We start from the raw sequence: 27926 nt of genomic DNA, 5'->3' as shown, positions 1-27926 counted from the left end.
TAGGCTTAGATATCCCCCCCCCCCCCCCTTGTCAAAATGAGTCTGACACAAAAAAATACAAAAATACACAAAGATTTATAAAGATTTCTTAAACTGTTTGTGTGCAAAGTCATTTTATTTAAAAGTTACTTGAGTCTTCATGTCCATTTCCACTGGAAAGGTTTCATCTATTTGTTCTGGATGTCAGGGTTATAACCAACGACTTCATCCCAGGCTTTTCGACAGGTGCGCACTATCCACTCATGTTCCTGGTCATCTAGGAGGGAACACATTTACATTAATTATATATGGAACAGTTCAGAAATATAGTTCATAAAATGAGATGAACCCATTTTGACATGTCTTCTAAATCCTGACAGTTTTCTTGAAAAACCAATGTTTCTATATCAGTGGTTCTCAAACATTTTCATGTCAAGGACCCCCAAGATTATATGTATTTGGCCGCCGACCCCCATCTGAAAATATGTTGTCCCAGTGACCCCCCTAAAGAAGCAAAGATTTTAGTTAAAAACGTTCGCTCTGAAAGAATATATATTCAAATATTTTGCGCCACATTTTCACGATTCTTCAAAAATAGCAGACCTACAAACTCGTAGCGCGGCACTCGGTGCCGCGCTACGAGCTTGTAGATCTGCTATTTTTCAATAGCTAAAGTATAACATAATGCTTAAAACACCAAAAGGTGTTCCCGCCCAAAACGGGTTAAATTCGAGCCAGGAATGAAAAACAAAACCGTCAGTTATTTAGAATGTTTTCATTGTACGTGTAGGGCAGACTATAATAACCACTAACCATCTTCTGAGGCATTCACTTCATCTGAAATGTTTCAATCAGTCAGTAAAGCCGTTCAGACACAATTCACCCCAGAGGTCATTTGGCTGCTGGAGCTGAAACGCTCAAGTGCCATTCAAGTCTCGGGGTAAATTTGTCAAATCAAGGTAGGGAGACAATTAGGAGAAAATAACTTCTGGGGAGCCACTTCAGACACCCAATAAATAATAACCCCCAAAATGAATGCCATTTTTAATCCATTTCGACCTGAGGTGATGACGATTCTACAAATGTCTTCTAAATCATGACAGTTTTCTGAAAAACCCATGTTTCTATGTCAGTGGTTCTCAAACATTTTCATGTCAAGGACCCCCAAAAATATATGTAATTGGCCGCCGACCCGAATCTGTAAATATGTTGTTCCAGGGACCCCCCCAGAAGCAAAGATTTCAGTTAAAACGTGCGCTCTGAAAGAATATGTATTCAAAGATCTGCGCCACATTTTCAAGATTTTTCAAAAATAGCAGATCTACAAGCTCGTAGCGCGGCACTTGGTGCAGCGCTACGAGCTTGTAGATCTGCTATTTTTTTAATAGCTAAAGTATAACATAATCTGCTTAAAACACCAAAAGGGGTTCCCGTCCAGGATGGTTTAAGGGCTGTTTTGAGGGAGCCTGATAATAAACAGTTTTTTTGATAGTTAAAACTAAAATGAGTTGCTAATTGCAGAGCAGGGGGAAGTAAAGCCTTCTCTTGGAGCGAACGCAGCTGCATGTACTTGAGCGTCTTGCGGCCACCCCCCCCCCAGGTTTGACGGCGCGAGGGGCTCCATTGTAGTGAAGCATAGGTCTCATGCTCTGGTGTTGATTGTGTGTAATTTGCCAGTGATGGCTACTATAACAGCCTCTTCACGCTGCCTCTCCCTTTTCTCCACTCGCCACTTTATACCTGCTTCCCCGGGCAACTGATCGGGGGGTGGGGGTTACATTTAAATTTTAGAGGGCAGTCTCAAACTGGTCCTATAAGGCTCAAGCAGCTGGCCATGAGACAGTCTCAAACTGGTCCTACGAGGCTCAAGCAGCTGGCCATGAGACATTTCCACCATGTCTTTGTCTCCTCCTACAGCATTGTTGCTTTTGGCAGCAAATTTTGATTTTCAGTTTTAGTCGTAGTCTTTTGAATACGTTTTCAGTCACCTGGAATGTGTTGGTGTTAGTCTAGTTTTAGTCGACTAAATGCCATGAGATTTCAGTCGACTGAATCTACAGTTATACGACAATTTTTTTTATTTTGGCGGCCCTTGATGCCCTCGAAATGACCGATTTTACACTTGCTGAAAATAGCCGGTCTGCTATTTTCAGCATGCAACCAAGTGTAAAATGACTTATACTGGATCTCTTGTCCACTAGTCCCTTCCTAACATTTTAGTCTAGTGTTTATTTGTCGACACAATCGTCAATATATTTAGTCTTAGTTTTAGTCGTCGCAGCTTAGTTTTCATTTAGTTTCCATTTACTTTTCGGCAGTGAAAAAGGGTAGTCGACAAACATTTTTCCTCATAGTTTTAGTCGACGAAATGAACACTGCTCCTAAGCCTGATTTGTCGTCGTACGACGGTCTATGAATCCGGCCCCTCTCCGTCCGTCCACCCTTCCCATTATTGTTCCATCCTTTACGAGTTTACAACGAGGGGGTCGAAGTGACATTTCTTTCCTCGTATTGTGAAACAGAATGACTATGTCCATGATGTCTGCATTACACGTGACCAAGAGGTGCTGACCGTAAGTGCTGGAGTAATGATAGTAATCAATCTTTATTTCAGACGCTAAAGTTTTAAACATTCCTTTTATATTTGCTGTAACTTCTTGCCCCTCGAGGATGCACAAGAACGTTTATTTGAGAATATACAGGAACAGGTGGCTGAATATTAAATGCCTGCCAGTTTTGATAGTTTCCAGCCCGCAGGCCAATAATGTTACGGTTTCGAACCCAGGTTCGAACCCTCCACCTCCACCTTCCACTTCTGGTGTTCCTGGGCACAACCCACTGCGCCGTCATCACTCTTCCACCTAGTCAGGTCCACCTCTGTGTTCCCCTTCCCCTCTGACGAGCTGCCTGGGTGTGGCACTGCACACCTGTTTCCATTCTACAATGATCACCAGAGTCTTCAAAAACCCTGCCTTCCCCCCACTCCTCGCCAGATCTTCCCATAGAAACGCCTGGCAAGTATAGTTGCTCTCTACTCAGTTGCTGTTCGTACTCTGTAGAGCTGTTCTTGTGTTTTAGCTGCAGTATTAGCTGTTTAGCTAATTTGTTTCTCTCATCCTCCAGACCTGGCAATCTGCCGTGCCACTCCTGGATCTCGTCACCCCTTTGTTCTGGACTGTCTGTTTGGCTGCCGATCTACAAGCTCGTCTTCGACTACTCTCTTGGATTTCCCCTAAGTATAGTTTATATTATATATATCCTCATAGATACATATCTACCTAGTTATACTATAGAGTATTTATGTATTTATATGGATTTATATATATATCTATACATTGTCATTATCCTGCTTTATTTGGACATTAAACTGCTTAATAGTCTTCCTGTCTCTTGAGTGGTTGCATTTGAGTTCAGAACACAACTCAGTCCTAACAGAAGATCTGGCCAACATGAACTCAGCACCCTCAGGAGGTCAGACTCCAGAGCAGGCCTCTTCTACTGAGCCTTCTCTTAACACTATGGCTGCTATCCAGCGCCAAGACTTTGTGCTTGCTGACCACGCCCGGTTGCTTCGTCAGGCCTCCACTATGATGCAGGGCATGGCTAGTGAGCAGCAGACCCAGTCACAACAGCTGCAACAAGTAGCCAGCGAACAGCAGTCACTACTAACCCAGATGAAGAACATGTGTGACCAGTTAGCTGCTCTGTGTGCCGCAGCCCCACCATCCCATTCAGTTCAAGTAACTTCCGCTGCTATCTCACCTCCCACTCTTGGGCCTGTTGCCCAGCCTGGCCGGGAGCCTAACCTGGCTAGCCCCCAGCCTTTCGATGGGTCATTCACAGGCTACCGGGGATTCATGTTGCAGTGCAACTTTGTCTTTGACCTGCAGCCCAGCATGTTTTCTACTGACGCAGCCAAGGTAGCCTACATTGCCACCCACACCACCGGTGAGGCACTTCGTTGGGTCCAGTCTTTCTTGAGCTCCAACCTGGGGGCAAGGCACAACTATGCCAACTTCGAGGAGGAGTTCGAGAGAGTGTTTGACCACCCCGTCGCTGGTCAAGATGTAGGATCCCAGCTGCTACATATCAAGCAGGGCTCCCGCACTGTTGCCGCTTATGCAATCGAGTTCCGCACGCTTGCGGCCAGCACAAGGTGGGCCGATTCTACGCTGCGCTGCATCTTTAGAGAGGGTCTCACGGAGGCACTGAAAGACGAGCTGGTTAGAGACAAGCCCACCGACCTCAATAAGCTCATCAGTCTTGCCATTGATGTCGACGAACGTCTCCGTGAGCGCAAGAAGACCAAGGCACATCAAGGCTCCTCCCGCTTGACCCCCATTCAGAACAGCAGTACCTCTTGTTCCTATGAGACATTCGTTTCAGACTCTGTCCCAGGTGCAGAGCCAATGGAGGTGGGCAGAATGCGTCTGTCTGCTGCGGAGAAGGAACACCGCAGGACCCGCGGCCTCTGCATGTATTGTGGGCAGAGGGGCCACTCAAGGGACAGCTGTCCTAGGCTGCCAAAAGATTAGGCTCATCGGAGACCAGGGGACTCCAGGTGAGCCGAGTCTCTCGTTCCCCCTCATCCGTTAGCCCTGCCAAGTTTGAGGCCAATCTCTCCTGGCATGGAGGGACACTCTCAGTCAGCACCCTCATTGACTCTGGCGCCGATGAGAGTTTCATTGACCACCAATTGGCCTGTGAGGCTAACATTCCCCTCATCGCCTTGATTGAACCCATCCCTGCTTTTGCTCTGGATGGACACAGGATTGGCCTTATTACACACCAGACTCAACTCCTCAAAATGACCTTGTCCGGCAACCATGTCGAGGAGATCCGTTTCCATGTGTTACCGTCCCCTGGCACTCCTCTCATCTTAGGCCGACCCTGGTTGGAGTTGCATGTCCCCCATGTGGACTACGGTAGAGGCCGCATCCTCAGTTGGAGCACCACCTGCTATGCCCGGTGTCTCCGTGCTGCAACTTCCTCCACCCCAGGGCCTCCTTCTGAAACTCCCTCTCCTCCTGACTTGTCTACTGTTCCATCCGCTTACCATGACCTTGGTGAGGCGTTCAGTAAAGACAGAGCCCGTTCCCTCCCTCCCCATCGTCCTTACGATTGCGCCATTGATCTCCTTCCGGACGCAGCCTATCCCGCCAGTCGGCTGTACAATTTGTCACTCCCTGAGAAGGGAGCCATGGACAAATACATCTCGGAATGTTTGGCTGAGGGTCTCATCCGTCCTTCTCGGTCCCCGATGGCAGCTGGCTTCTTCTTTGTCAAGAAGAAGGGCGGAGACCTCAGGCCGTGTATCGACTACAGAGAACTTAACAGGATCACGGTCAAGAACAAGTACCCTCTCCCCCTCATCAGTTCCAACTTCGAACCCCTGCAGGGGGCTACCGTCTTCACGAAGTTGGACCTCCGGAATGCCTACCATCTCGTTCGGATACGTGAGGGGGATGAGTTCAAGACTGCGTTCAAGACTCCGCGGGGGCATTATGAATATCTCGTCATGCCTTTCGGCCTTACCAACGCCCCCGGAGTTTTTCAAGCATTGATGAACGATGTACTGAGGGACATGCTGGATATCTTTGTAGTTCTCTACCTCGACGACATCCTGATTTTCTCCAGGAGTGCTGAGGAACACGTCCAACACGTCCGTCAAGTCATCCAGCGCCTCCTGGAGAACCGCCTCTTCATCAAGGCCGAGAAGTGCACCTTCCATGCTCCCTCAGTGGAGTTTCTGGGATTCATCATAGAGGGTGGACAGACTCGGCCGGACCCACGAAAGGTCCAGACTGTTGTTGAGTGGCCTCAACCGGCCAACAGGAAGCAGCTACAGAGTTTTTTGGGCTTTTCAAACTTTTATCGTTGCTTCATTCGAGGCTACAGCAAGGTGGCAGCCCCCCTCACTGCTCTTACGTCGCCTCTGCGTCCTTTTGCCTGGACACCTGCAGCCAGCGCCGCCTTCGACGCCCTTAAGAGGCGATTCATATCTGCACCCATCCTGCTCCACCCTGATCCCTCTAAGCCCTTCGTAGTGGAGGTGGATGCCTCTGACACTGGCATTGGGGCAGTTCTCTCACAACAGTCTGACTCAGATGAGAAACTGCATCCCTGTGCTTTCTTGTCTCGCCGGTTCACCCCGGCTGAGGAGAATTACGACATCGGCAACAGGGAGCTCCTGGCTGTTGTGGAGGCCTTCGAGGAGTGGCGCCACTGGTTGGAGGGTGCAGAGCATCCCAGCACTGTCTGGTCCGACCACAAGAATCTCACTTACATCCGGTCGGCCAGGCGGCTGAACTCTCGGCAGGCACGCTGGGCCCTATTCCTCGGCCGGTTCAACTTCACTCTGACGTACCGGCCAGGTTCCAAGAACGCTAAGGCTGACGCACTGTCTCGGATTCACTCAGTGGAGAGAGTCCCCATTACCCCGGACACCATTCTCCCCGCTTCCCAAGTGATTGGAGTGATCACCACTAGTCTGGAGGCAGCGGTCAGGAGAGCTCAGCGCACGCAACCCGACCCAGGAACTGGACCCCCAAACCGACTGTACGTTCCTGATGCTGCCCGATCCCAGGTCCTCCAGTGGTGCCATGCCAGCCGGGTGGCTTGTCATCCAGGAGTCAACCGCACCCTCTCCTTCGTACGCCGGCGGTTCTGGTGGCCTACTTTGGCGGCTGATGTCCGTAGTTTTGTCACCGCCTGCACGGTGTGCGCCCGAGGCAAGTCATCCCATCAGTCCCCTGCTGGTCTCTTGCATCCCCTTCCTGTCCCTGGTCGTCCTTGGTCGCATATCGCTTTGGATTTCGTCACCGGTCTTCCCCCCTCCATGGGCAACACCGTTATCCTCACGGTGGTAGACCGTTTCTCCAAGGCTGTGCACCTTGTAGCCCTCCCTAAGCTCCCTTCTTCCAAGGAGACGGCGGAGTTACTGATGGAACACGTTTACCGCCTTCATGGACTCCCAGCGGACATCGTCAGTGACCGTGGTCCCCAGTTCACCTCCCAGGCCTGGAGGGCTTTCTGTAAGGGCATCGGTGCCACCATCAGCCTCTCCTCTGGATATCACCCCCAGTCAAACGGACAAGCAGAGCGGGCCAATCAGAGTCTGGAGGGGGCCCTCCGTTGCGCCTCTGCTCTCCATCCATCCTCCTGGAGTAAGGATCTGCCCTGGGTTGAATACTCATTGAACACCCACGTCAGTGCTGCCACCGGTATGTCACCCTTTGAGTGCTACCTGGGGTACCAGCCTCCCCTGTTTCCGGCCCAGGAGACTGAGGTTGCAGTCCCTTCGGTTCAAGCCCATCTTCGACGTAGTCGCAAGGTGTGGAAGACTGTCCATGCAGCTCTACTGAGGTCCAACACCCGTGCTTGCCGGGGAGCCAACCGTCGGCGCACCAAGGCCCCGCAGTACAGAGTGGGTCAGCAGGTGTATCTCTCATCCTCTGACCTTCCGCTGCAGGTGGAGTCCCGGAAGCTGGCGCCCCGGTTTCTAGGACCATTCCCCATTGAGCACATTGTCAATCCGGTTGCAGTGCGCCTCCGACTCCCCTCCTCCATGCAGCGGGTCCATCCAGTTTTCCACGTCTCCAAGATAAAGCCCGTCTCCTCATGCCCCTTGACACCTCCACCCCCTACCCCCCCACCCCCACAGATGGTCGATGGGCATCCTCAATGGACGGTGCGGCGGCTCCTCAAGGTGCGCCGCCGGGGTCGTGGATTCCAATACCTCGTCGACTGGGAGGGGTATGGGCTGGAGGAGCGCAGTTGGGTTTCCCGGAAACTCATCATGGACCCCGAGCTTCTGCGGCAGTTCTACCGAGACAATCCGGATGCGCCTGGCAGGTCGCCAGGGGGCTCCCGTAGAGGGGGGGGTCCTGTTACGGTTTCGAACCCAGGTTCGAACCCTCCACCTCCACCTTCCACTTCTGGTGTTCCTGGGCACAACCCACTGCGCCGTCATCACTCTTCCACCTAGTCAGGTCCACCTCTGTGTTCCCCTTCCCCTCTGACGAGCTGCCTGGGTGTGGCACTGCACACCTGTTTCCATTCTACAATGATCACCAGAGTCTTCAAAAACCCTGCCTTCCCCCCACTCCTCGCCAGATCTTCCCATAGAAACGCCTGGCAAGTATAGTTGCTCTCTACTCAGTTGCTGTTCGTACTCTGTAGAGCTGTTCTTGTGTTTTAGCTGCAGTATTAGCTGTTTAGCTAATTTGTTTCTCTCATCCTCCAGACCTGGCAATCTGCCGTGCCACTCCTGGATCTCGTCACCCCTTTGTTCTGGACTGTCTGTTTGGCTGCCGATCTACAAGCTCGTCTTCGACTACTCTCTTGGATTTCCCCTAAGTATAGTTTATATTATATATATCCTCATAGATACATATCTACCTAGTTATACTATAGAGTATTTATGTATTTATATGGATTTATATATATATCTATACATTGTCATTATCCTGCTTTATTTGGACATTAAACTGCTTAATAGTCTTCCTGTCTCTTGAGTGGTTGCATTTGAGTTCAGAACACAACTCAGTCCTAACAAATAAGGTCTTTATGATTTTATATGAACAAAATAATGCATTTATTTATTGAGGTTATTTTATCCAATCAATCCAAGCAATCCAAATGAAAGGGGGATACGAATCAGTCCCGGATACGTACGCCTACAGTAAACGCTGTGATTATGTAGGTATATATACTGTATAGAGCGTCGCAGTCCCCTACCATGGACCAGGAAATTAATCCCAATGCATTTTTCCCATAGACATTTCGAAAAGTATTTATTTAAAGACGGTTACGCCGCGGACAAAGCCAACTCGAGTCGTGACAACTCATGACAACACAAACAATATTTTGGACCAAACAAATAATTACAAAGAAGAAAAACAACAAAACCTGCCGTTTTTTTTCTTTCTAATTATTTGTTCGGCCCAAAGAATTGTGTTTGTTGTCATGATTTGTCACGACTCGAGTTGGCTTTGTCCGCGGCGTAAACGTCTTTAAATAAATACTTTCTGAAATGTCTATGAGGAAAATGAACGGAGAATCATTTCCTGGTCCATGGTAGGAGGCGGGACTGCGACGCTCTATAGAGCGTCGCAGTCCCGCCTCCTACCCTGGACCAGGAAATGAAACCCAATGCATTTTCCTCATATACATTTCTTAAAGTATGTATTTAAAGACAGTTACGCCGCGGACAAAGCCAACTCGAGTCGTGACAACTCATGACAACACAAACAATATTTTGGACCAAACAAATAATTAGAAAGAAGAAAAAAACGGCATGTTACAACACTTTTTTTGTTGTTTTTCTTCTTTGTAATTATTTGTTTGGTCCAAAATATTGTTTGTGTTGTCATGAGTTGTCACGACTCGAGTTGGCTTTGTCCGCGGCGTAACCGTCTTTAAATACATACTTTAAGAAATGTCTATGGGAAAAATGCATTGGGTTTCATTTTTTGGTCCAGGGTAGGAGGCGGGACTGCGACGCTCTATACATCTGAGTAATAGCAAAGCAGAAATACAAACAAATCACACTTCTCTATCCTATAAAAAACTGTTACGTTTGTTTATTAAACAGCTTTTCTAGGTGACATCCATTTAACCCATTTTGGGCGGGAACCCCTCTTGGTGTTTTAAGCATTCTGTTATACTTTAGCTATTGAAAAATAGCAGATCTACAAGCTCGTAGCGTGGCACTGAGTGCCGCGCTACGAGCTTGTATAGGTCTGCTATTTTTTGAAAGATCGTGAAAATGTGGCGCAAATCTTTGAATGTATATATTCTTTCACGGTGAACGTTTTTAACTCAAATCTTTGCTTCTTGGGGGGGGTCCCTGGAACAACACATTTTCAGATGGGGGTAAAAATTGGCTTCAAATGGGGGTGCATGAGACCTCCCGTGGTCTCATGCATATCAAACTGGGGGTCCTTGAAATGAAAAGAGAATAGCTGTCTAAAGTGTAATAACCTGCGCGAAGGACCTTTATGCATCGTACACAGGAGAGAGAGAGAGAGAGAGAGAGAGAGAGAGAGAGAGAGAGAGAGAGTGTGGAAGCGATAATGGCACCTTGTTAAGGCCTGTTTATCTTAATCCTTTAAATACACTCGGAGGGGAAAGTGTTTCCTTCCAACCTAATGGCAGCAAGTTAACACTCTCTCTCTCTCTCTCTCTCTCTCTCTCTCTCTCTCTCTCTCTCTCTCTCTCACACACACACACACACACACACACACACACACACACACACACACACACACACACACACACCTTTTTACTGATTAACTACTATGCAACCAAAAAAAAACATAATGCTTTTTACCATTTGCATATATAGCTTCCATAAGTGAAGACTGCATATAAGTGCATTATTCAATCTGCACATGCATGGGGGAAATAACGGGAAGGATTATTCCTGGAAATAAGAAGATAACCTCTACTCTCTTCTTCATGATGTGATTCTATCTGACTAAACGGAACAGAATCCCCTAAACAAATGTTGATGTTTATCCATTGACAGTGAGTGGGAGACCAACGTCTGTATAGTTATATTGGAGCTGACACATTGTCTGGTTCGATATGGCCCTATACACCACAATTTAAACCAAAATATTCTGTAAAAGGTTGTTTTATTACTCGTAAGACAACAGATCAACGGTCTCGAATGGGAAAAGAGCCGAAGAGACTTTTTTTGTTTGTCGCTTTTTTTTTTAAATTTGTCGCTTTTTTCATTTGTCGCTTTTTTCATTTGTCGCTTTGTTCCATCGCTTTGTTCCATCGCTTTGTTCCATCGCTTTGTTCCATCGCTTTTTTCCATTGCTTTTTTCCATTGCTTTTTTCCATCGCTTTTTTCCATTTGTCGCTTTTTTCATTTGTCGATTTTCCATTTGTCGCTTTTTTCGTTTGTTGCTTTTTTCGTTTGTCGCTTTTTTCGTTTGTCGCTTTTTTCATTGTCGCTTTTTTCGTTTGTCGCTTTTTTCGTTTGTTGCTTTTTTCGCTTTTTTCGTTTGTCGCTTTTTTCATTTGTCGCTTTGTTCCATCGCTTTGTTCCATCACTTTTTTCCATCGCTTTTTTCCATTTGTCGCTTTTCTTTGTCGCTTTTTTCCATTTGTCGCTTTTTTCATTTGTCGCTTTTTTCATTTGTCGCTTTGTTCCATCGCTTTGTTCCATCGCTTTTTTCCTTTGTCGCTTTTTTCGTTTGTCGCTTTTTTCGTTTGTCAACTTTTTCGTTTGTCGCTTTTTTCATTGTCACTTTTTTCGTTTGTCGCTTTTTTCGTTTGTCGCTTTTTTCGTTTGTCGCTTTTTTCATTTGTCGCTTTTTTCATTTGTCGCTTTTTTCATTTGTCGCTTTGTTCCATCGCTTTTTTCCATTTGTCGCTTTTTTCCATTTGTCGCTTTTTTCCATTTGTCGCTTTTTTCATTTGTCGCTTTTTTCGTTTGTCGCTTTTTTCGTTTGTCGCTTTTTTCGTTTGTCGCTTTTTTCATTTGTCGCTTTTTTCATTTGTCGCTTTGTTCCATCGCTTTGTTCCATCGCTTTTTTCATTTGTCGCTTTTTTCATTTGTCTCTTTTTTCATTTGTCGCTTTTTTCGTTTGTTGCTTTTTTCCATTTGTCGCTTTTTTCATTTGTCGCTTTTTTCATTTGTCGCTTTGTTCCATCGCTTTGTTCCATCACTTTTTTCCATCGCTTTTTTCCATTTGTCGCTTTTTTCGTTTGTCGCTTTTTTCGTTTGTCGCTTTTTTCGTTTGTCGCTTTTTTCATTTGTCGCTTTGTTCCATCGCTTTTTTTTCATTTGTCGCTTTTTTCATTTGTCGCTTTCCATTTGTCGCTTCTTTCATTTGTCTCTTTTTTCATTTGTCGCTTTTTTCATTTGTCGCTTTTTTCGTTTGTTGCTTTTTTCCATTTGTCGCTTTTTTCATTTGTCGCTTTTTTCATTTGTCGCTTTGTTCCATCGCTTTGTTCCATCGCTTTGTTCCATCACTTTTTTCCATCACTTTTTTCCATTTGTCGCTTTTTTCCATTTGTCGCTTTTTTCCATTTGTCGCTTTTTTCATTTGTCGCTTTTTTCGTTTGTCGCTTTTTCGTTTGTTGCTTTTTTCGTTTGTGGCTTTTTTCGTTTGTCGCTTTTTATTTTATTTTAATTACATTAAAAAATACATAATCACATTAAAAAAACATTTTTTGGATAATAAAATGAATAATCTTTGCCAGGTTTATATACTACTGCAAAGGCTATACTTAAGAATATGTGCTGCTGACGTGCCTCCCAGCCCCCCACCCCCCCGCCAGCACATGTTGATGTGTGTGTGTGTGTGTGTGTGTGTGTGTGTGTGTGTGTGTGTGTGTGTGTGTGTGTGTGTGTGTGTGTGTGTGTGTGTGTGTGTGTGTGTGTGTGTGTGTGTGTGTGTGTGTGTGTGTGTGTGTGTGTGTGTGTGTGAACCACCACTCAGTGGGACTGCAGGGACCGAGGGAGGGGTCATGGTTTGGTTTGGTCACCAGGGGTGTTTTCCTTGGCATGGAGGCATGTTTTGCTTTCTGTGTGTGTGTGTGTGTGGAGGAGATTCAAAGGGGAAGTGGTTATTCCAGAAACAGGAAAATGCTACAAACAATATGGCAATACTCTCTGTCTCTGCTGCTGAACAACTGCTGCTTGTTGCCAAGGAGAGGAGAGCGATAAAACAGAACCAAGTGGGCGTGTGTGTGTGTGTGTGTGTGTGTGTGTGTGTGTGTGTGTGTGTGTGTGTGTGTGTGTGTGTGCGTGCGTGCCTGCGTGTGTGCGTGCGTGCGTGTGTGCATGCATGCACTGATGTTTACTTGTTTCAGTAGTTTATTGTGGTCCGTTGTGTGTGCACTGCAGTGTGTGTGTGTGTGTGTGCGCACGTGCACGTGCGTGCGTGTGTGCCTGCGTGTGTGTGTGTTCTGTGCTGATTTGGTTGTGCAGCTGCACCCTATCGTTTCCCCCTTTGTTTTCCAGCATAGTTTTTTAATGCAAAGCTAATTATTGTGCTACCAATTTCCAACTAAACATCACAGCTATGATGACAATGAAATAAATAGACCACAATGATGTCTCTCTGAAGCTTTGGAAGATTATAGAGTGGTTGGAAATTCAGACATTTCATGTTGACTGTAATGATTTTAAGAGAAATCTGCTTGATTAACACTCCCTCTGGATACACAGTGGGGGCTGAAATCCTGTAAGAGGGCACTTTTGGTTAAAAAATAGCGAAAATAGCAGATGTACAAGAGCGCGACGCGTTGTGAGCTTGTAGATCGGCTATTTTCAGCAGGTGTAAAATGTAAAAGTCATTACTGAAATCCTGTAAGAGGGCGGCATCAAGGCCCGACAAAATACATTTTAGTCGACTAAATCAACTGTAGATTTAGTCGACTAAAATCTAATGATATTTAGTCGACTAAAACTGGACTAAACAAAAAAACATTCCAGGTGACTAAAATGTGACTAAAACTAAATGATATTCAAGAGACTATGACTATGACTAAAATAAAAATGTGCCGCCAAAAACAACACTGACACACTCACACGAGCACACTCTTGTCCGCCCTATGAGAGGCTGGTCAGTCAGTGTCCAGGGGGGCGGGGGGGGGGGGGGGGGGGACCATCATGGTTGCTACTGGAGATTCCTACTGAACTTCCTCCCTCACACCGTGTCTTTTTCCTGCCTTGCCCTTGGGCTACTTGGACCCCGGCCGGGTCATTTCCTCTACCCTGCCTTGCCCTTGGGCTACTTGGACCCCGGCCGGGTCATTTCCTCTACCCTGCCTTGCCCTTGGGCTACTTGGACCCCGGCCGGGTCATTTCCTCTACCCTCGTTGCCCTTGGGCTACTTGGACCCCGGCCGGGTCATTTCCTCTACCCTCGTTGCCCTTGGGCTACTTGGACCCCGGCCGGGTCATTTCCTCTACCCTCGTTGCCCTTGGGCTACTTGGACCCCGGCCGGGTCATTTCCTCTACCCTCGTTGCCCTTGGGCTACTTGGACCCCGGCCGGGTCATTTCCTCTACCCTCGTTGCCCTTGGGCTACTTGGACCCCGGCCGGGTCATTTCCTCTACCCTGCCTTGCCCTTGGGCTACTTGGACCCCGGCCGGGTCATTTCCTCTACCCTCGTTGCCCTTGGGCTACTTGGACCCCGGCCGGGTCATTTCCTCTACCCTCCTTGCCCTTGGGCTACTTGGACCCCGGCCGGGTCATTTCCTCTACCCTCGCTGCCCTTGGGCTACTTGGACCCCGGCCGGGTCATTTCCTCTACCCTGCCTTGCCCTTGGGCTACTTGGACCCCGGCCGGGTCATTTCCTCTACCCTCGTTGCCCTTGGGCTACTTGGACCCCGGCCGGGTCATTTCCTCTACCCTCGTTGCCCTTGGGCTACTTGGACCCCGGCCGGGTCATTTCCTCTACCCTCGTTGGGCTACTTGGACCCCGGCCGGGTCATTTCCTCTACCCTCGTTGGGCTACTTGGACCCCGGCCGGGTCATTTCCTCTACCCTCGTTGGGCTACTTGGACCCCGGCCGGGTCATTTCCTCTACCCTCGCTGCCCTTGGGCTACTTAATAATTAGAAAGAAGAAGAAAACGGCAGGTTACAACACTTTTTTTGTTGTTTTTTTTTCTTTGTAATTATTTGTTTGGTCCAAAATATTGTGTTTGTTGTCATGATTTGTCACGACTCGAGTTGGTTTTGTACGACGCTTATAAGGTCTTTAAATAAATACGTTTTGAAATGTCTATGGGAAAAATGCATTGGGAATCATTTCCTGGGCCTGGCGTCGTCATGAAAGGGGGCGGGACTGCGACGCTCTATAAGGCAGGGGTTCTCAACGTTTTTGGGCTGGGGACCCCCGGAAATGCTTTGGCCATGTATCGCGGCCCACTCCCCACCGCACCAATACAAACTGACTGCAAAAATGACCTTAATAATAGAGAAAATATATCATAAATTAATACTGAAACCAAATATAATCATTAAGGAAATGTATGCATGTACTATGTGTACTATGTAAACTCTTAATTTCCATTCCATTGCCATTCAGTTACAAAAAAAAAAAAAAAAAAAACTAATTTGGGGACCCCCCCCCCAAAACAATTTGGCGACCCCCCGAGGGGTCGCGACCCACGGGTTGAGAACCCCTGGACTATAGGGCATTCATTTACGACAAAACACAAAAAGTTAAAATATCGAGATTCTGCCTGACAGCAACATTATGTTCTTTTTTTTTTACTGGAATAACACCAAGGATCAAGCTGTAGTAGAGATATCCATCCCAGGTGTGCAACACAAAGAAATCAACAAGGTTGTAATGAAGACCCCTGGCCCCTGAGAGCACATGTACTCTACTGGCAGACTGCCCAGAACGTTGCTCATACCAAAGTGTGTGTCCTGCTACCAAAAGGCACATTACACCATCTGTAGCCTCCCTTCATTGGTTACCCATTCTGTAGCCTCCCTTCATTGGTTACCCATTCTGTAGCCTCCCTGCATTGGTTACCCATTCCTTTACAATTGATTTCAAGATTGTATAGATTACTTTAAACCCATTTAAACCTGAGGTCGATTCTACAAAACTATGTCTTCTAAATCATGACAGTTTTCTGGAAAAAACACATGTTTCTATGTCAGTCGTTCTCAAACAATTTCATGTCAAGAATATTATGTAATTGGCCGCCGACCCCCATCTGAAAATATATGTTGTTCCAGGGACCCCCCCGAAGCAAAGATTTGAGTTAAAAACCTTCGCTCTGAAAGAATATATTCAAAGATTTGCACCACATTTTCACGATTGTTCAAAAATAGCAGATCTACAAGCTCATGTGAGCTCGTATGAGCTGGTTAGATCTGCTATTTTTCAATAGCTAAAGTTTAACATAATGCTTAAAACACCAAAAGGGGTTCCCGCCCAAAATGTGTTAAAGGGCAGGGCTTTGTCTAATATTGCTACAATTTACAATTTACAATTTAGGCATTTAGCAGACGCTCTTAATCCAGAGCGACTTACAATAAGCAATACGCTATACGGTATTTCATTTAAAACATGCAATGTCAAGTTGAACAAAATCTGGATTTTTAAATATGCTGACTCTTTCTTTGTTGACATTAGATATGAGAAATGTATATGTATATTGGAAGACATTTTTAGCCTTTTGTATTTTTCACGAGGTCTATATTATATTTTAAATATTCTATGACCTATATGGCGATAAAACGAGACTCGACCCGAACAATACTGATCCCAGAACATAATGCTTGACCGAATAAATATCCCAGGAGAACTTCAATGACCACACCATCACACACACTACACAGTCTTTTAACACGATCAGCGCCGGGATTTCTTTCAAAATAGAAGCTCGGGGTGCCGGGAAGATATGGCCGCTTTTACTCCCCCCCCTTTCCGTTCCGGGAAAAAAACGGGAGACATATTTTTGCTTGCTTACCTCGCTAAAATTCCGATAAAAGTCGCTGATGATCGCTCGCTACATATTTTGAACGAGAGGCATGTTGAAGTCAGAAATGAAGAGCTAATTAGTATATCCATCTGGTCAAAACCACGGAGAGCTCCTTAGATTACGCGCGCCGAGCACTTTCTTTGTGAACGGTAAACAGGGAAATGAACGACAATGCGCATGCGCGAAAGAGCAAGGAGTATGGTGCAGAAGGAGAGGCCAACTCAACAAAAATATATATTTATTTTTCTCTCGGTTGATATCAATGAAAATGCGCTAGGACGTGTACAGTGTACACACGACCCGTCGGTTGGATTAGTTATGATGTGCTCACACGTCGTACAGTCTAAATGGGTTAAATGGATTTCCCATGTGCCATTTCACATCTGAACACCTGGTCACTGAAATACCATACGAGCAGTGCAACCTTCCTACAAGCATGTCCATGTTCAAGTATTGTGACACATATTTATACAGGACGAGAGATGCTGGTGGAGAAAACAATCATTGACCTGTAAAGCCAACAGCTTGTTTACAGTGAGCTGTGCTATGCCATTTTCAGACCCCTGCACAAAATAATCCTATTTGAACTGGGCAGTGTCGGAGTCGAGGCATCCGCATCACATGTTTTTTGACTCGGTTACAGAGATACATATTGTGAAAATAGCAGATCTACAAGCTTGTTGTGAGCTTGTAGAGCGGCTATTTTCACAATATGTGCCTCTTTCTCAACAATTTGGCCATATGTTTGACCAGTATACTGTTTGTTGATTACTTTCAATGAAGTAATGGAATTTATTTTAAGGTATTAAAAAGTACTTAAATTGTCACTGTCATCTGGGAAACCCCTCCCCAACAAATCATGGATCCTGACCCATGGGGAGTTGGGGACCCCCCTGGGGGTATGAACATGTTCAGCCAAGAAAATTTACATACCACAAAGACAACCTGCAGTAGCTGTAAAATTAAACAAACTATATACAAGGAATTTATATGAGGATATATAATAAACAGTGACTGATGCAGTGTAATAAACTGAAAATGTTTCCTCTGAAGTGTAACTGGAGGCGACATTTAATCATAACCTGCCGTTTATGAAAAACAGTGCTTTCTAAATTTAACATATTATATCCTCCACTATACGCCGTTAGAGGTCTGCTCTTCATTTGAACATTCTCTGGCCATATATCCCTCCATAGCACATCACTATACACGCCTTTTTATTAAAATCGGTCTCTCTCTCCCCAAAAAGATTATCTATAGCCTGGTGGGTAACTTAATATCAGTAGAGAGAGACCCCATTGTTTTGCTACTTGGCCAAATGCCAAGCGAGGTTGTTTATTTGAGTTAGCAACGGTAACCATGGGCTCCAGAACGTATCTCTCGCCAGTATACGCTGAGTTTTGTCTGAAATTGCCTAGCAATAACATTTATCTGTAACCCCTTTTGGTGTCTTAAGCATTATGTCTTAAGCATTATGTTATACTTTAACTACTGAAAAATAACAGATCTACAAGCTCATAGCGCGGCACTTACGAGCTTGTAGGTCTGCTATTTTTTTTAAATCGTGAAAATGTGGCACAAATCTTTGAAAATATATTCTTTCAGAGCGAAGTCAGCGAACGTTTTTACTCAAATCGTTGCTTCCGGGGGGCGTCCCTGGAACAACATATTTTCGGATGGGGGTCCACGGCAAAATACAGATAATTCTGGGGATGCTTGACATGAAATATTGAGCACCACTGATCAGGATTTAGAAAACATTTTTTAAATGTCGATGTCTAAATGGGTTAAAACAATTACAGACACCCCAATGTTGCATTTAGTTTATATAGATATAAGACTTTGGCTTCTTTGTGTCTTGAGTCATGACCCTCTGTTCCAATCCTGCTTGTCCTCCACAGCTCCTTCCTCCTTTCCTCCCAGAGGTCGGCATTTCAACGCAGTTAGACCCGAGGTCGATTCTATACAAATGTCTTCTAAATCCTGACAGTCATGTCAAGGAGCCCCAGAATTATATGTATTTCTCCTCCAATCCACATCTGAAAATATGTTGTTCCAGGGAGTGCGACCCCCCAGAAGCAAATATTATGCTGTTTTTTGTTTATTTGAATGTGTCTGTAAACCCTGAATAAAAACAAAGTTAAAAAAAAAAAAACGTTTGCTGTGAAATTTTCATTTGCGCCACATTTTAAAGATTTTTCTAAAATAGCAGATCTACAAGCTCGTAGCGCGGCACTCGTGCCTCTTTGGTGGGGACGTAACAACTACAAATAAAGGTAAGAAAGCCTTCTAGCATGGAATTCTCCTTTAAATGTGAAAGCTAGGAGGTATTATATAGCCACCCGGACCCTGTGCTGCCCCCAAATGACGCCCTCTGTTTCCTCCTCCTCCCATCAGAAAACAAAACGGCCCCTCTGCATGGGCGGGTGGCCGGCTCCCTCCCTCCCTGGCTCACTGTGTCCTTTCAGCGTTAGCTGGACTCCTGCTCTCTGCCTCTCTCTCATCCTGGGCGGAAGGAAGCCATGAGGCAATAAATTCTGTCTTCACACCCACTCTGACAAATGTGCCTTCAACCTCTCAGGGATGAAAATAAATTCATGCAGGATTTACAGCAACATTCCTCTGAGACTATGGGCGAATTAAAAAGTTAGAGGTGCGTACACTCGAACAACACAGACGGTATACGCGCACGCACGCACGCACGCACGCACGCACGCACGCACGCACGCACACACACACACGCACAGCACGCACGCACACACAAATGCACACGTGTGCAGTCTGCACCCACACACACATGCCCATGGAAGCACTCACATGCACACATGCGAACTATGCACCACACTGACTCGAAAAAAACACACACGCACGCACACACACACACACACACACACACACACACACACACACACACACACACACACACACACACACACACACACACACACGTTCGATTAAATATTTCCTGCATTTGACTCCTCCATATTCATCTGAAAACTTATTTTCTTTCCAACATAGAAATAAATATCCCTCTTTGTCTCTCTTTTCAATATCACTGATCAATACCAGAGCCGTGATGATGATGATGATGATGACGAACAAACCACAGCGAGGAAAAGAAGCTCAAAACATATTCTGTCCTCTCACACATGTTCATGACATCTGGTGAGGAAGCGCGTCTGCTCATCTGTTTCTGTCTATCTCTACGCACATGTAAATGAGATCTGCCTGCCTTTGTGGATGCGACCTTGATTAATATAAGGGATTCTAATCTGTATTATGTTGCAACATAGATATATTCTAGAGACACTATAGTTATCTGGGTCCAAAACCACATTCCTGCCTCAGGCAGCTATAGTCAATCATTATGTAAAGCTATACGCCAAGAGTCATATAAAATATACCTGTGCTTCTAATGCAGCAAACGATCAGCAACAACAATCACATCAAAAACATTTTTTTCCCATTTTTTTTAAAGCAGCCCTTGAAGCCAAGCAGACCCCATCCGACATGAAGCTGGAGGGCTTGTAACCTTTCTGTTACAGACCATGATGGAAGATAAAAGATAAAGTTAATGTTCTATGTTTAATCAGTTAAGCCAGTGGTTCCCAAACCTTTTCCTATCAAGGACCCCCAAATTAACATTTATTAGGCCACGAACCCCATTTGAAAACATATGCCAGTGACCCCGATAAGGGAGGATTTTTACGGCTCTATAGCAGTGATTCCGAAACATATTAATTTCATGGATCCCCAGTTTCACACACGTCATGCTACGGACCCCCGATTTAATGGCATTTCTATCTCTGGTACCCCAATTTATATTGTAAAACCACTGTTAATTTAACTCTGCGAGTGTACAAATGGAACGGGTACATTTGGTTCATGCATGTTCATGCATGTTGTCCTTGTGATCACAACTATGCAATAAACCTGGACACAATCCTACTATGCCAGAGACCAGAATGTTCTCTGCCTGGTTTAGCCTGGAGAATTTCAGACATTTGAACAAAATTATATATCAGAAGTAGGGGTGTAACGATACGATATGTATCACGATACATGGTTGACGATACGATACATGGACGATATTGGTTCGTTATGGCGATCCGATACGATTCATTCAATGATTTTAAATCGATACAGTAACTATTTAAAATACATTGACATTATTTTAAAATAAGTAATTAACCCCCTCTTTTTCATTTTTCTTCTAAAAAATGCAAAATACCACGGACGGAAATATAGTATTGATACAATCGATTAATTGCATAGCAAAACGATTCGATACCGATTATTTTCATTATACAAAACGATACGATGCATAGTCAATGTTGCTGTTTTCATTTCGATATACTTCGATTCTTGAAATTAATCAAATTTGTATACACATATTGGTCCCTTCAACCCACACACCTACTGGCACACACACACACACACACACACACACACACACACACACACACACACACACACACACACACACACACACACACACACACACACACACACACACACACACACACACACACACACACACACACACACACACACACACACACACACACACACACACACACACACACACACACACACACACACACACACACACACACACACACACACACACACATGCATTGAGGCAGCGGTGGCCGAACGGTTTGCGGAGCGTTCTTGATACCGGAAGGTCGCCAGTTCGAATCCCCGGACCGGCACGTTAAAATTACCACCGCTGAAGTGCCCTTGAGCAAGGCATTGAACCCCAACCATGAAATGTTCTATGAGCAGGGCGTGGCTGTAAACAAGCATCTCGAGCTTAGTCCACTTACCCTGGGTAAACAAAGAACATTGCTTTGCTTTACACACGCATACACACACACGTACACACACACACACACGCGCACACGCGCGCGCGCGCGCGCGCGCGCAAATGCACGTACGCTGCACACACACGCACACATGCGCGCACACACATGCACAAACAATCAATGTCATAACCTCCTGTGTAATTCACGACATTGTCTGATGATGCAAAATCGGGCATTGGGGAAAAGAACTGGCAGGGGACACCGGGATTTGGGAATTCCTATCTGGAGACCTGACAGACTATATTCCCTCTGGAGACCTGACAGACTATATTCCCTTCAAATCACTAGTTCCCACTTTGGGCACCTGATGGATGGAAAAATATGTTTTGCATTTTCCACTTTTGAAAAAAAAGGAAAAAAAGAGAAAACCTTTCAAATGACTGCAATATAGAAGTATGCTTATCAGATGAGCTGTGTAGCAACCATCTATCATCAGAGGATACTGGGATAATCTATTTAACATCACTCCATAGGTTCTTTGATATCAATATGCTTCCCACATGCCTAGACTTTGCTCTCATTGGTGCATTTATTAAAATAAGCCAAAATGTGGTCTCATTTATTTTTTCCTATTGTTTTTTTGTTTTTTTAACTCAATAACCTTTTGTTGTCAGTAGAAGAGCTACTAACACTGATCAATTACTTTCAGTGAGTACAGTACTTCAGTTGTAGCCTACACGGTAAAATCAATTTGTAACTCCAAATGTGTTCAATGGGTCAATTTGGTTACATTTGTATTTTTACTATTTTACTGTGCACAGAACACTTCAGTGAACAGCGTGAAAACCTAATCAAATTGCGTACTGTCTGAGTGACGACTGTCTGAGAAAAACATGTTTATATTTGACAAACCAAGGATTCCTTGCAGGGTAAGTTGGGTTGCTCAGTTGGTCTGGTGTCTGTCAAGCTTGTCTGCCATTACATAAATATCACAATAAAAGATGACCGCGCAGATGTAGTTTGACTGTTTGAGCAATACTTCTCACCCCAACACTAAAACAAAAACTAGCCTATAGTTAAACAAACACCAGTTACCTATGCGTATTCCATGGGAACACAAAAATGAGGATGTTTTGATTTAAGGTAATTACGTTCAGTAAATACAGTATGTGCTACTGCTTTCTGGCAGTCACTTACAGGTACAGTAACTACAAGTCCAAGTCAGGTTCAGCAAAGTCCGAATCCAAGTCCACATCGTATCGTGATTCGTGAACCTCAACCCAGTATGGTGATTTCATTTGAGTGAATCATTACATGCCTGGTTGTATAACATGAAAATAAACGTGCCGTCTCACCTGCATTTCTGAGGAATTGGCCCGCGTAGGCAGTGTTGACCCTGGAACTGGGGTCATAGAAGCCATCGCCACAGTCATAACACCCATCAGGGATGACAGGTGGAGGGTCCACGTTAGTCAGCTGGGACTCGCCTTATATGGACAGAACATATGAAATTAACCCCGCAAAACAGAGCTTGCTTTTTTATATATATATATTATTTTTTTTATCCCACGATTTTGTAACCCATTTTTCACCCCTGTGTCAATTATCTAATGTGATCCTGGGCTCTACACACCCTCCGCTAACCTAGTCCCCAAATATGGGGGACATGGGGAGAGCAACGGACTTGAACTCATGCATCCTTCATGCCTGAGTGTCCAAGTTGCTCCTTTACATTGCCTGACAGGGGGGAGTTTCCCTGGCTGGACGTAGCGCGTGGAAGGAACACGTTATTCCAACCAGTTCCTTTCCCCTCCATCAGGCGCCCCGGTTGGCCAGGGGGAGGCAGTTTAGAGACCAGGATTACTGCATGTTTTTTGTGAGGGTACCTACCCTAGGGGACACGGGAGAACATGCAAACTCCACACAGAAAGGTCCTTTCGACAACCCCGCCTCGGGTATGGGCACTGATGACGCGGAGGAGGAAACACGCCGCCAGCACCCACAGCGTCCCGAGCGGGAATCGAACCCAGGACCTTCTATAAAGGGCTTGCTTTTTGAAGCATAATCTCTATTCTAAGGATAAGATTATTGTTAGCAGATTTGCTGCATATTCAGTGGAATATACAAGCTAGATTTGTTTTTGTTTTTTTTAATTAATTGTCAACAAGTAAGCTACAGTATGTGTGTGTTGAGCAGGATTTGTGTCGGTACAAGAGGATGAAATATTGTCTGAATGAACACATGCATGAACGCTCACCTGCAGGTTTGAGTCCATTGCATATTTCAGAATGGAAACGGCGGTCAAAACTGTCACAATAGTCCCAGTCCTTCTCCTGAAATTCCAGACCGTCAGCAAAGGTGAGTGTCCCCTTATAATAATAATAATAATAAACTTTATTTATATAGCACCTTTTTTGACAGTGTCACAAAGTGCTTAACAATATACAATATACAAACAACAGTGTTACATAGCAATCAAACAGCAATAAAATGACATTATGAAGGGAATTAAAAGCAAACATTGGTTATCGGTTTAAAAAGGCTTTCCTATAAAAGTGGGTCTTTAATTTAGTTTTAAAAATAGTCAAGGAGCTAATAGACCTCAGGTCAGATGGCAGGCTGTTCCAGAGCCTGGGAGCCCTGCTTGAAAAGGCCCTATCCCCCTTTGTCACCATTTTCGTTCTCGGCACCTCTAGTAGGGCTAAGGTAGAGGACCTTAATTGGCGGACAGGCTGGTGGGGTTTGATAAGATCCGCTAGGTATTGCGGTGCCAGGCCATTCTGAGCTTTAAAAGTCAGTATTAAAATCTTAAAATCAATTCTAAAATTTACAGGGAGCCAGTGTAGTGAGGCCAGTACCGGGGTGATGTGTTCAGATTTCCTTGTTCCAGTGATGAGTCTTGCAGCTGCGTTCTGTATTAACTGTAGGCGGTGTATGGATCCTTTGCTAAGTGATGAATAGAGGGCGTTACAGTAGTCCAAACGGGATGAAATGAGTGCATTGACAACTTTGTGAAGGTTAGGGGTGGAAAGGACTGGTCGGATTCTGTAGATGTTGCGTAAGTGAAAAAAACAAGTGCGAACAACGGATTTAACCTGGGCCTCAAGACAGAGGTCAGAGTCCAGCAGTACACCCAGATTTTTGGCTACTGGTGTGACATTTGCTGACAAGGAGTCGAGACAGTTTTGTAGGTGGGTTCTGGAGGTGAGAGGGCCAAATAGGAGAATTTCAGATTTGTTTGTGTTCAGTTGTAGGAAGTTTGAAGACATCCAGCTTTGAAGCTCAGCTAGGCAGGCATTGAGGGATGATAGACAGTTGGGGTTGGAGGTGTTGAGTGGCATGTAAATTTGGGTATCATCTGCGTAGCAGTGGAAATTTATGTTGTGCTTACGGATTATTTGGCCTAGGGGGAGCATATATATGGAAAAGAGTAGTGGACCAAGAATTGAGCCTTGGGGGACACCGTAGATGAGAGGGGCGGAGGTGGAGATGGCATTTCCAATCTCGACAGAGACAGTTCTTGCTGTCAAATAAGATTGTAAGAGCTGGAGCGCAGTGCCACCCAGCCCCACCCATGACTCCAGCCGGCTCAACAGGGTGGGGTGGTCGACTGTGTCGAACGCTGCACTAAGGTCAAGGAGGACTAGTATTGCAGCATCCCCATTATCCATTGTCATCAACAGGTCATTAGTGACTTTTACTAAGGCTGTCTCGGTACTGTGGAGTGCTTTAAAACCAGATTGGAATTTTTCCAATAAATTGTTGCCGGACAGGTGAGTGAGGAGCTGAGAGGAAATAACTTTTTCTAAAATTTTGGACATGAAGGACAGTTTCATGTCCAAAGTTTGTGAGTAAGCACATAGAAACACACGATAAACCTAATTAATGGATTGTATTTTTATAGCGCTTTTTCTATGCACTACATGCCTACTCAAAGCGCTTCACAATGGTCCATTCATTCATACATTGGGCGGCGAACAGTCAACGCCAGCCACTTCCCACATTCACACACCAATGGTGGCAACCACTGTGGAGGCGATGCAGGGTTCAGTGTCTTTCCCAAGGATACTTCGACATGTAGACAGGAAGAGCCGGGATTCGAACCGCTGACCCACGGATCATGGGTCAACGGATAGCGAATCTTGGAGATCTGCTGTGGCTCAGGGGCGGATGTGCCACAGCCACCCCTTAAGATTCGGCTCTGTAAAGTGATACTTAAACTTAAGCCCTATTTTATCATTTGCTGTAGAATGGTTTTGAATGGCAAATATAAGCTTTCGATGTGTCACATCGTAACACATTATCTGTGAATTAAATGATACCAAAAACATGTTTTTCTGTGGACGGCTCGCCCCCAGCGGTTCTTGTATTCGACAATTAGAAATTCCGACAATTTGTTTTACTGAGGATAAGATTAGGAATATGTTTAGAATTTGGAATAACGTGTTCCTTCCACGCGCTACGTCCAACCAGGGAAACTCCCCCCTGTCCGGTGTAAAGGAGCAACCTGGACACTCATGCATGAAGGAAGCATGAGTTCAAGTCCGTTGCTCTCCCCAGGTTGGCGGAGGATGTGTAGAGCCCAGCGGTCCATCCTGGGCCGTGGCTCGGCGGTCCATCCTGGGCCGTGGCTCGGCGGTCCATCCTGGGCCGTGGCTCAGCGGTCCATCCAGGGCCGTGGGTCAGCGGTCCATCCTGGGCCGTGGCTCAGCGGTCCATCCTGGGCCTTGGCTCGGCGGTCCATGCTGGGCCGTGGCTCGGCGGTCCATCCTGGGCCGTGGCTCAGCAGTCCATCCAGGGCCGTGGGTCAGCGGTCCATCCTGGGCCGTGGCTCAGCAGTCCAGGCACCTTGGCTGGCAATCCAGTCTGGCAGTGTGCCGCCGGTTCTACTCCCGATCCCGACGGCCTTGTTCATACAGTAGGCCCCTCAGCCTACACCCTACAACATCTATTGTATTATGCCAAAAATTGCAGGTTATAGACTGAAAATCCAGTACGGTACAATTTCTACAGGTGTTTTCTTGACCACATTCCCCTTTAGGGGTGGAGCCCTAAAAGCCCACGGAGCCCGCCAGAAGTGTAGATTAACTTTAGTCTGGCAGCCCGCCAACAGCGTAGCCTACGTTTTCTAGGCTTTATATTCTTTAATCCATGTTTTGATTGGATCGCATCGATAGCTGTCTCCCGTTAGCATCCCAGTGTAAAGTGTGACAGTGGCCGCGGCCATTTTGAAGATGCGCGCGCATCCACTTGCGCTCTATGTGCTGCTTTCAATGGCCTGTATGATACTGTATCTCCAAATCGGCGCAATGAATGTCGTTTCTGGTGAAAACAAGGTTTTTTCAACGGCCGACAGCAGGCGCTGTGATACTCGTGGTCTGTTTTTTTCTGCACCGAGCGAGAGAACAACAACCGGTCAAGACACCACACACAGCATTATGTCATCGTAACATCCGATTACAGATATATTCTTCAAAATAAGGGTTGAAAGGGAAAAAACCTTATTGGCAATGCGCGATGAATAGATTAATAGATCCTGGCGGTCAAACGTTAAAATAACCCTAAAGTTAACATGCCTCCTCGAGCCTTAATCGTGTCCCTGCAGCCAGGGTCCTTGAGAATCATTCACTGGCCTAGTATCTATCGACTGGAGGTAGGTTTTCACGGCCTGAACTCAACTGGCCTAGATCTGGCAGCCGCGGTCACGGTGCGGTGCGGCACTGAGCCACAGTTAAAATGATGATAATAATAGGAGTGGTCATTATCGTAGCGCGCCGCGGGGCCGCGTATGAGTGATTGCATCAAGAGCAGACAAGAACGCGTGTGTGGGACATGCAGAAATAGGAAAAGGTACGGAAACCTAATAACTGCGACAGTAACAGCCTGTGATTACTAAAGGGGACCAGATGTATATAAACTATAACCAATGTGAAACACACTGAGACTCAGCGGTGTGTGATCACTTACAGTCTCTCTCTGGCTTCGTACACACATAAAGAACAACTGTGCTGTGCTCTGCCTGTGTTTCATGGCCACCCCAATGCTTTTCCAACAGCACAGAGCATGTTCGTCTGATATGTGTGTACGAAGCCTCTCTCTCTCTCTCTCTGTCTCTCTATTTCACGCACATGTCATGCACACTAGTTTGCACACACGTTCTCTCTCTCTCACGCACGCACGCACGCACGCACGCACGCACGCACGCACGCACGCACGCACACACACACACACACACACACACACACACACACACACACACACACACACACACACATCACTCTGCTACCCTACCTGTTTGGATAGTCCCTTATCCCAGGTTCCTTCATATTTGCTTCCATTTGAAAAGTGCATAACTCCTCTTCCGTGGAACATCCCATCTTTCATCTCTCCTGCATACTTGGTCCCTGTGGGAAGCATGTATTCTCCCTTTCCTTCCATCCTGAGAGAGAGAGAGAGAGAGAGAGAGAGAGAGAGAGAGAGAGAGAGACTTTGGTGTGTGTGTGTCTATAACAATGCTCTGTCTGCATACTACATCTCACAAACCCCCTTACAATGCCCCAATGCAGATTTGGGGAATTTCCTTTTACTTTGGGATTCTGAAAATGTCTTTATTTTACCTGCCATGTTTCATATCTCCTTTATAACTGCTGCCTGTGGCCTCCAT

The 27926-nt window shown here is 45.8% G+C and overlaps 1 protein-coding gene across 1 annotated transcript; it reads right to left on the bottom strand.

Moving 5' to 3' along the window:
• Positions 1-167: 167 nt before the first annotated feature.
• On the bottom strand, positions 168-27926 carry morn5 (MORN repeat containing 5; the record flags this gene model as incomplete). The annotated part of the gene is made up of 5 exons (XM_079525344.1): positions 168-256; positions 22618-22749; positions 23520-23595; positions 27554-27701; positions 27880-27926. The coding sequence occupies 5 exons, from the start codon at positions 27924-27926 to the stop codon at positions 168-170; spliced, it is 492 nt and encodes a 163-aa protein (XP_079381470.1).

This window comes from Electrona antarctica, assembly GCF_951216825.1.
Source record: "Electrona antarctica genome assembly, chromosome: 16".
NCBI lineage: Eukaryota > Metazoa > Chordata > Actinopteri > Myctophiformes > Myctophidae > Electrona > Electrona antarctica.
This window is presented reverse-complemented; position numbering and strand designations above follow the sequence as displayed.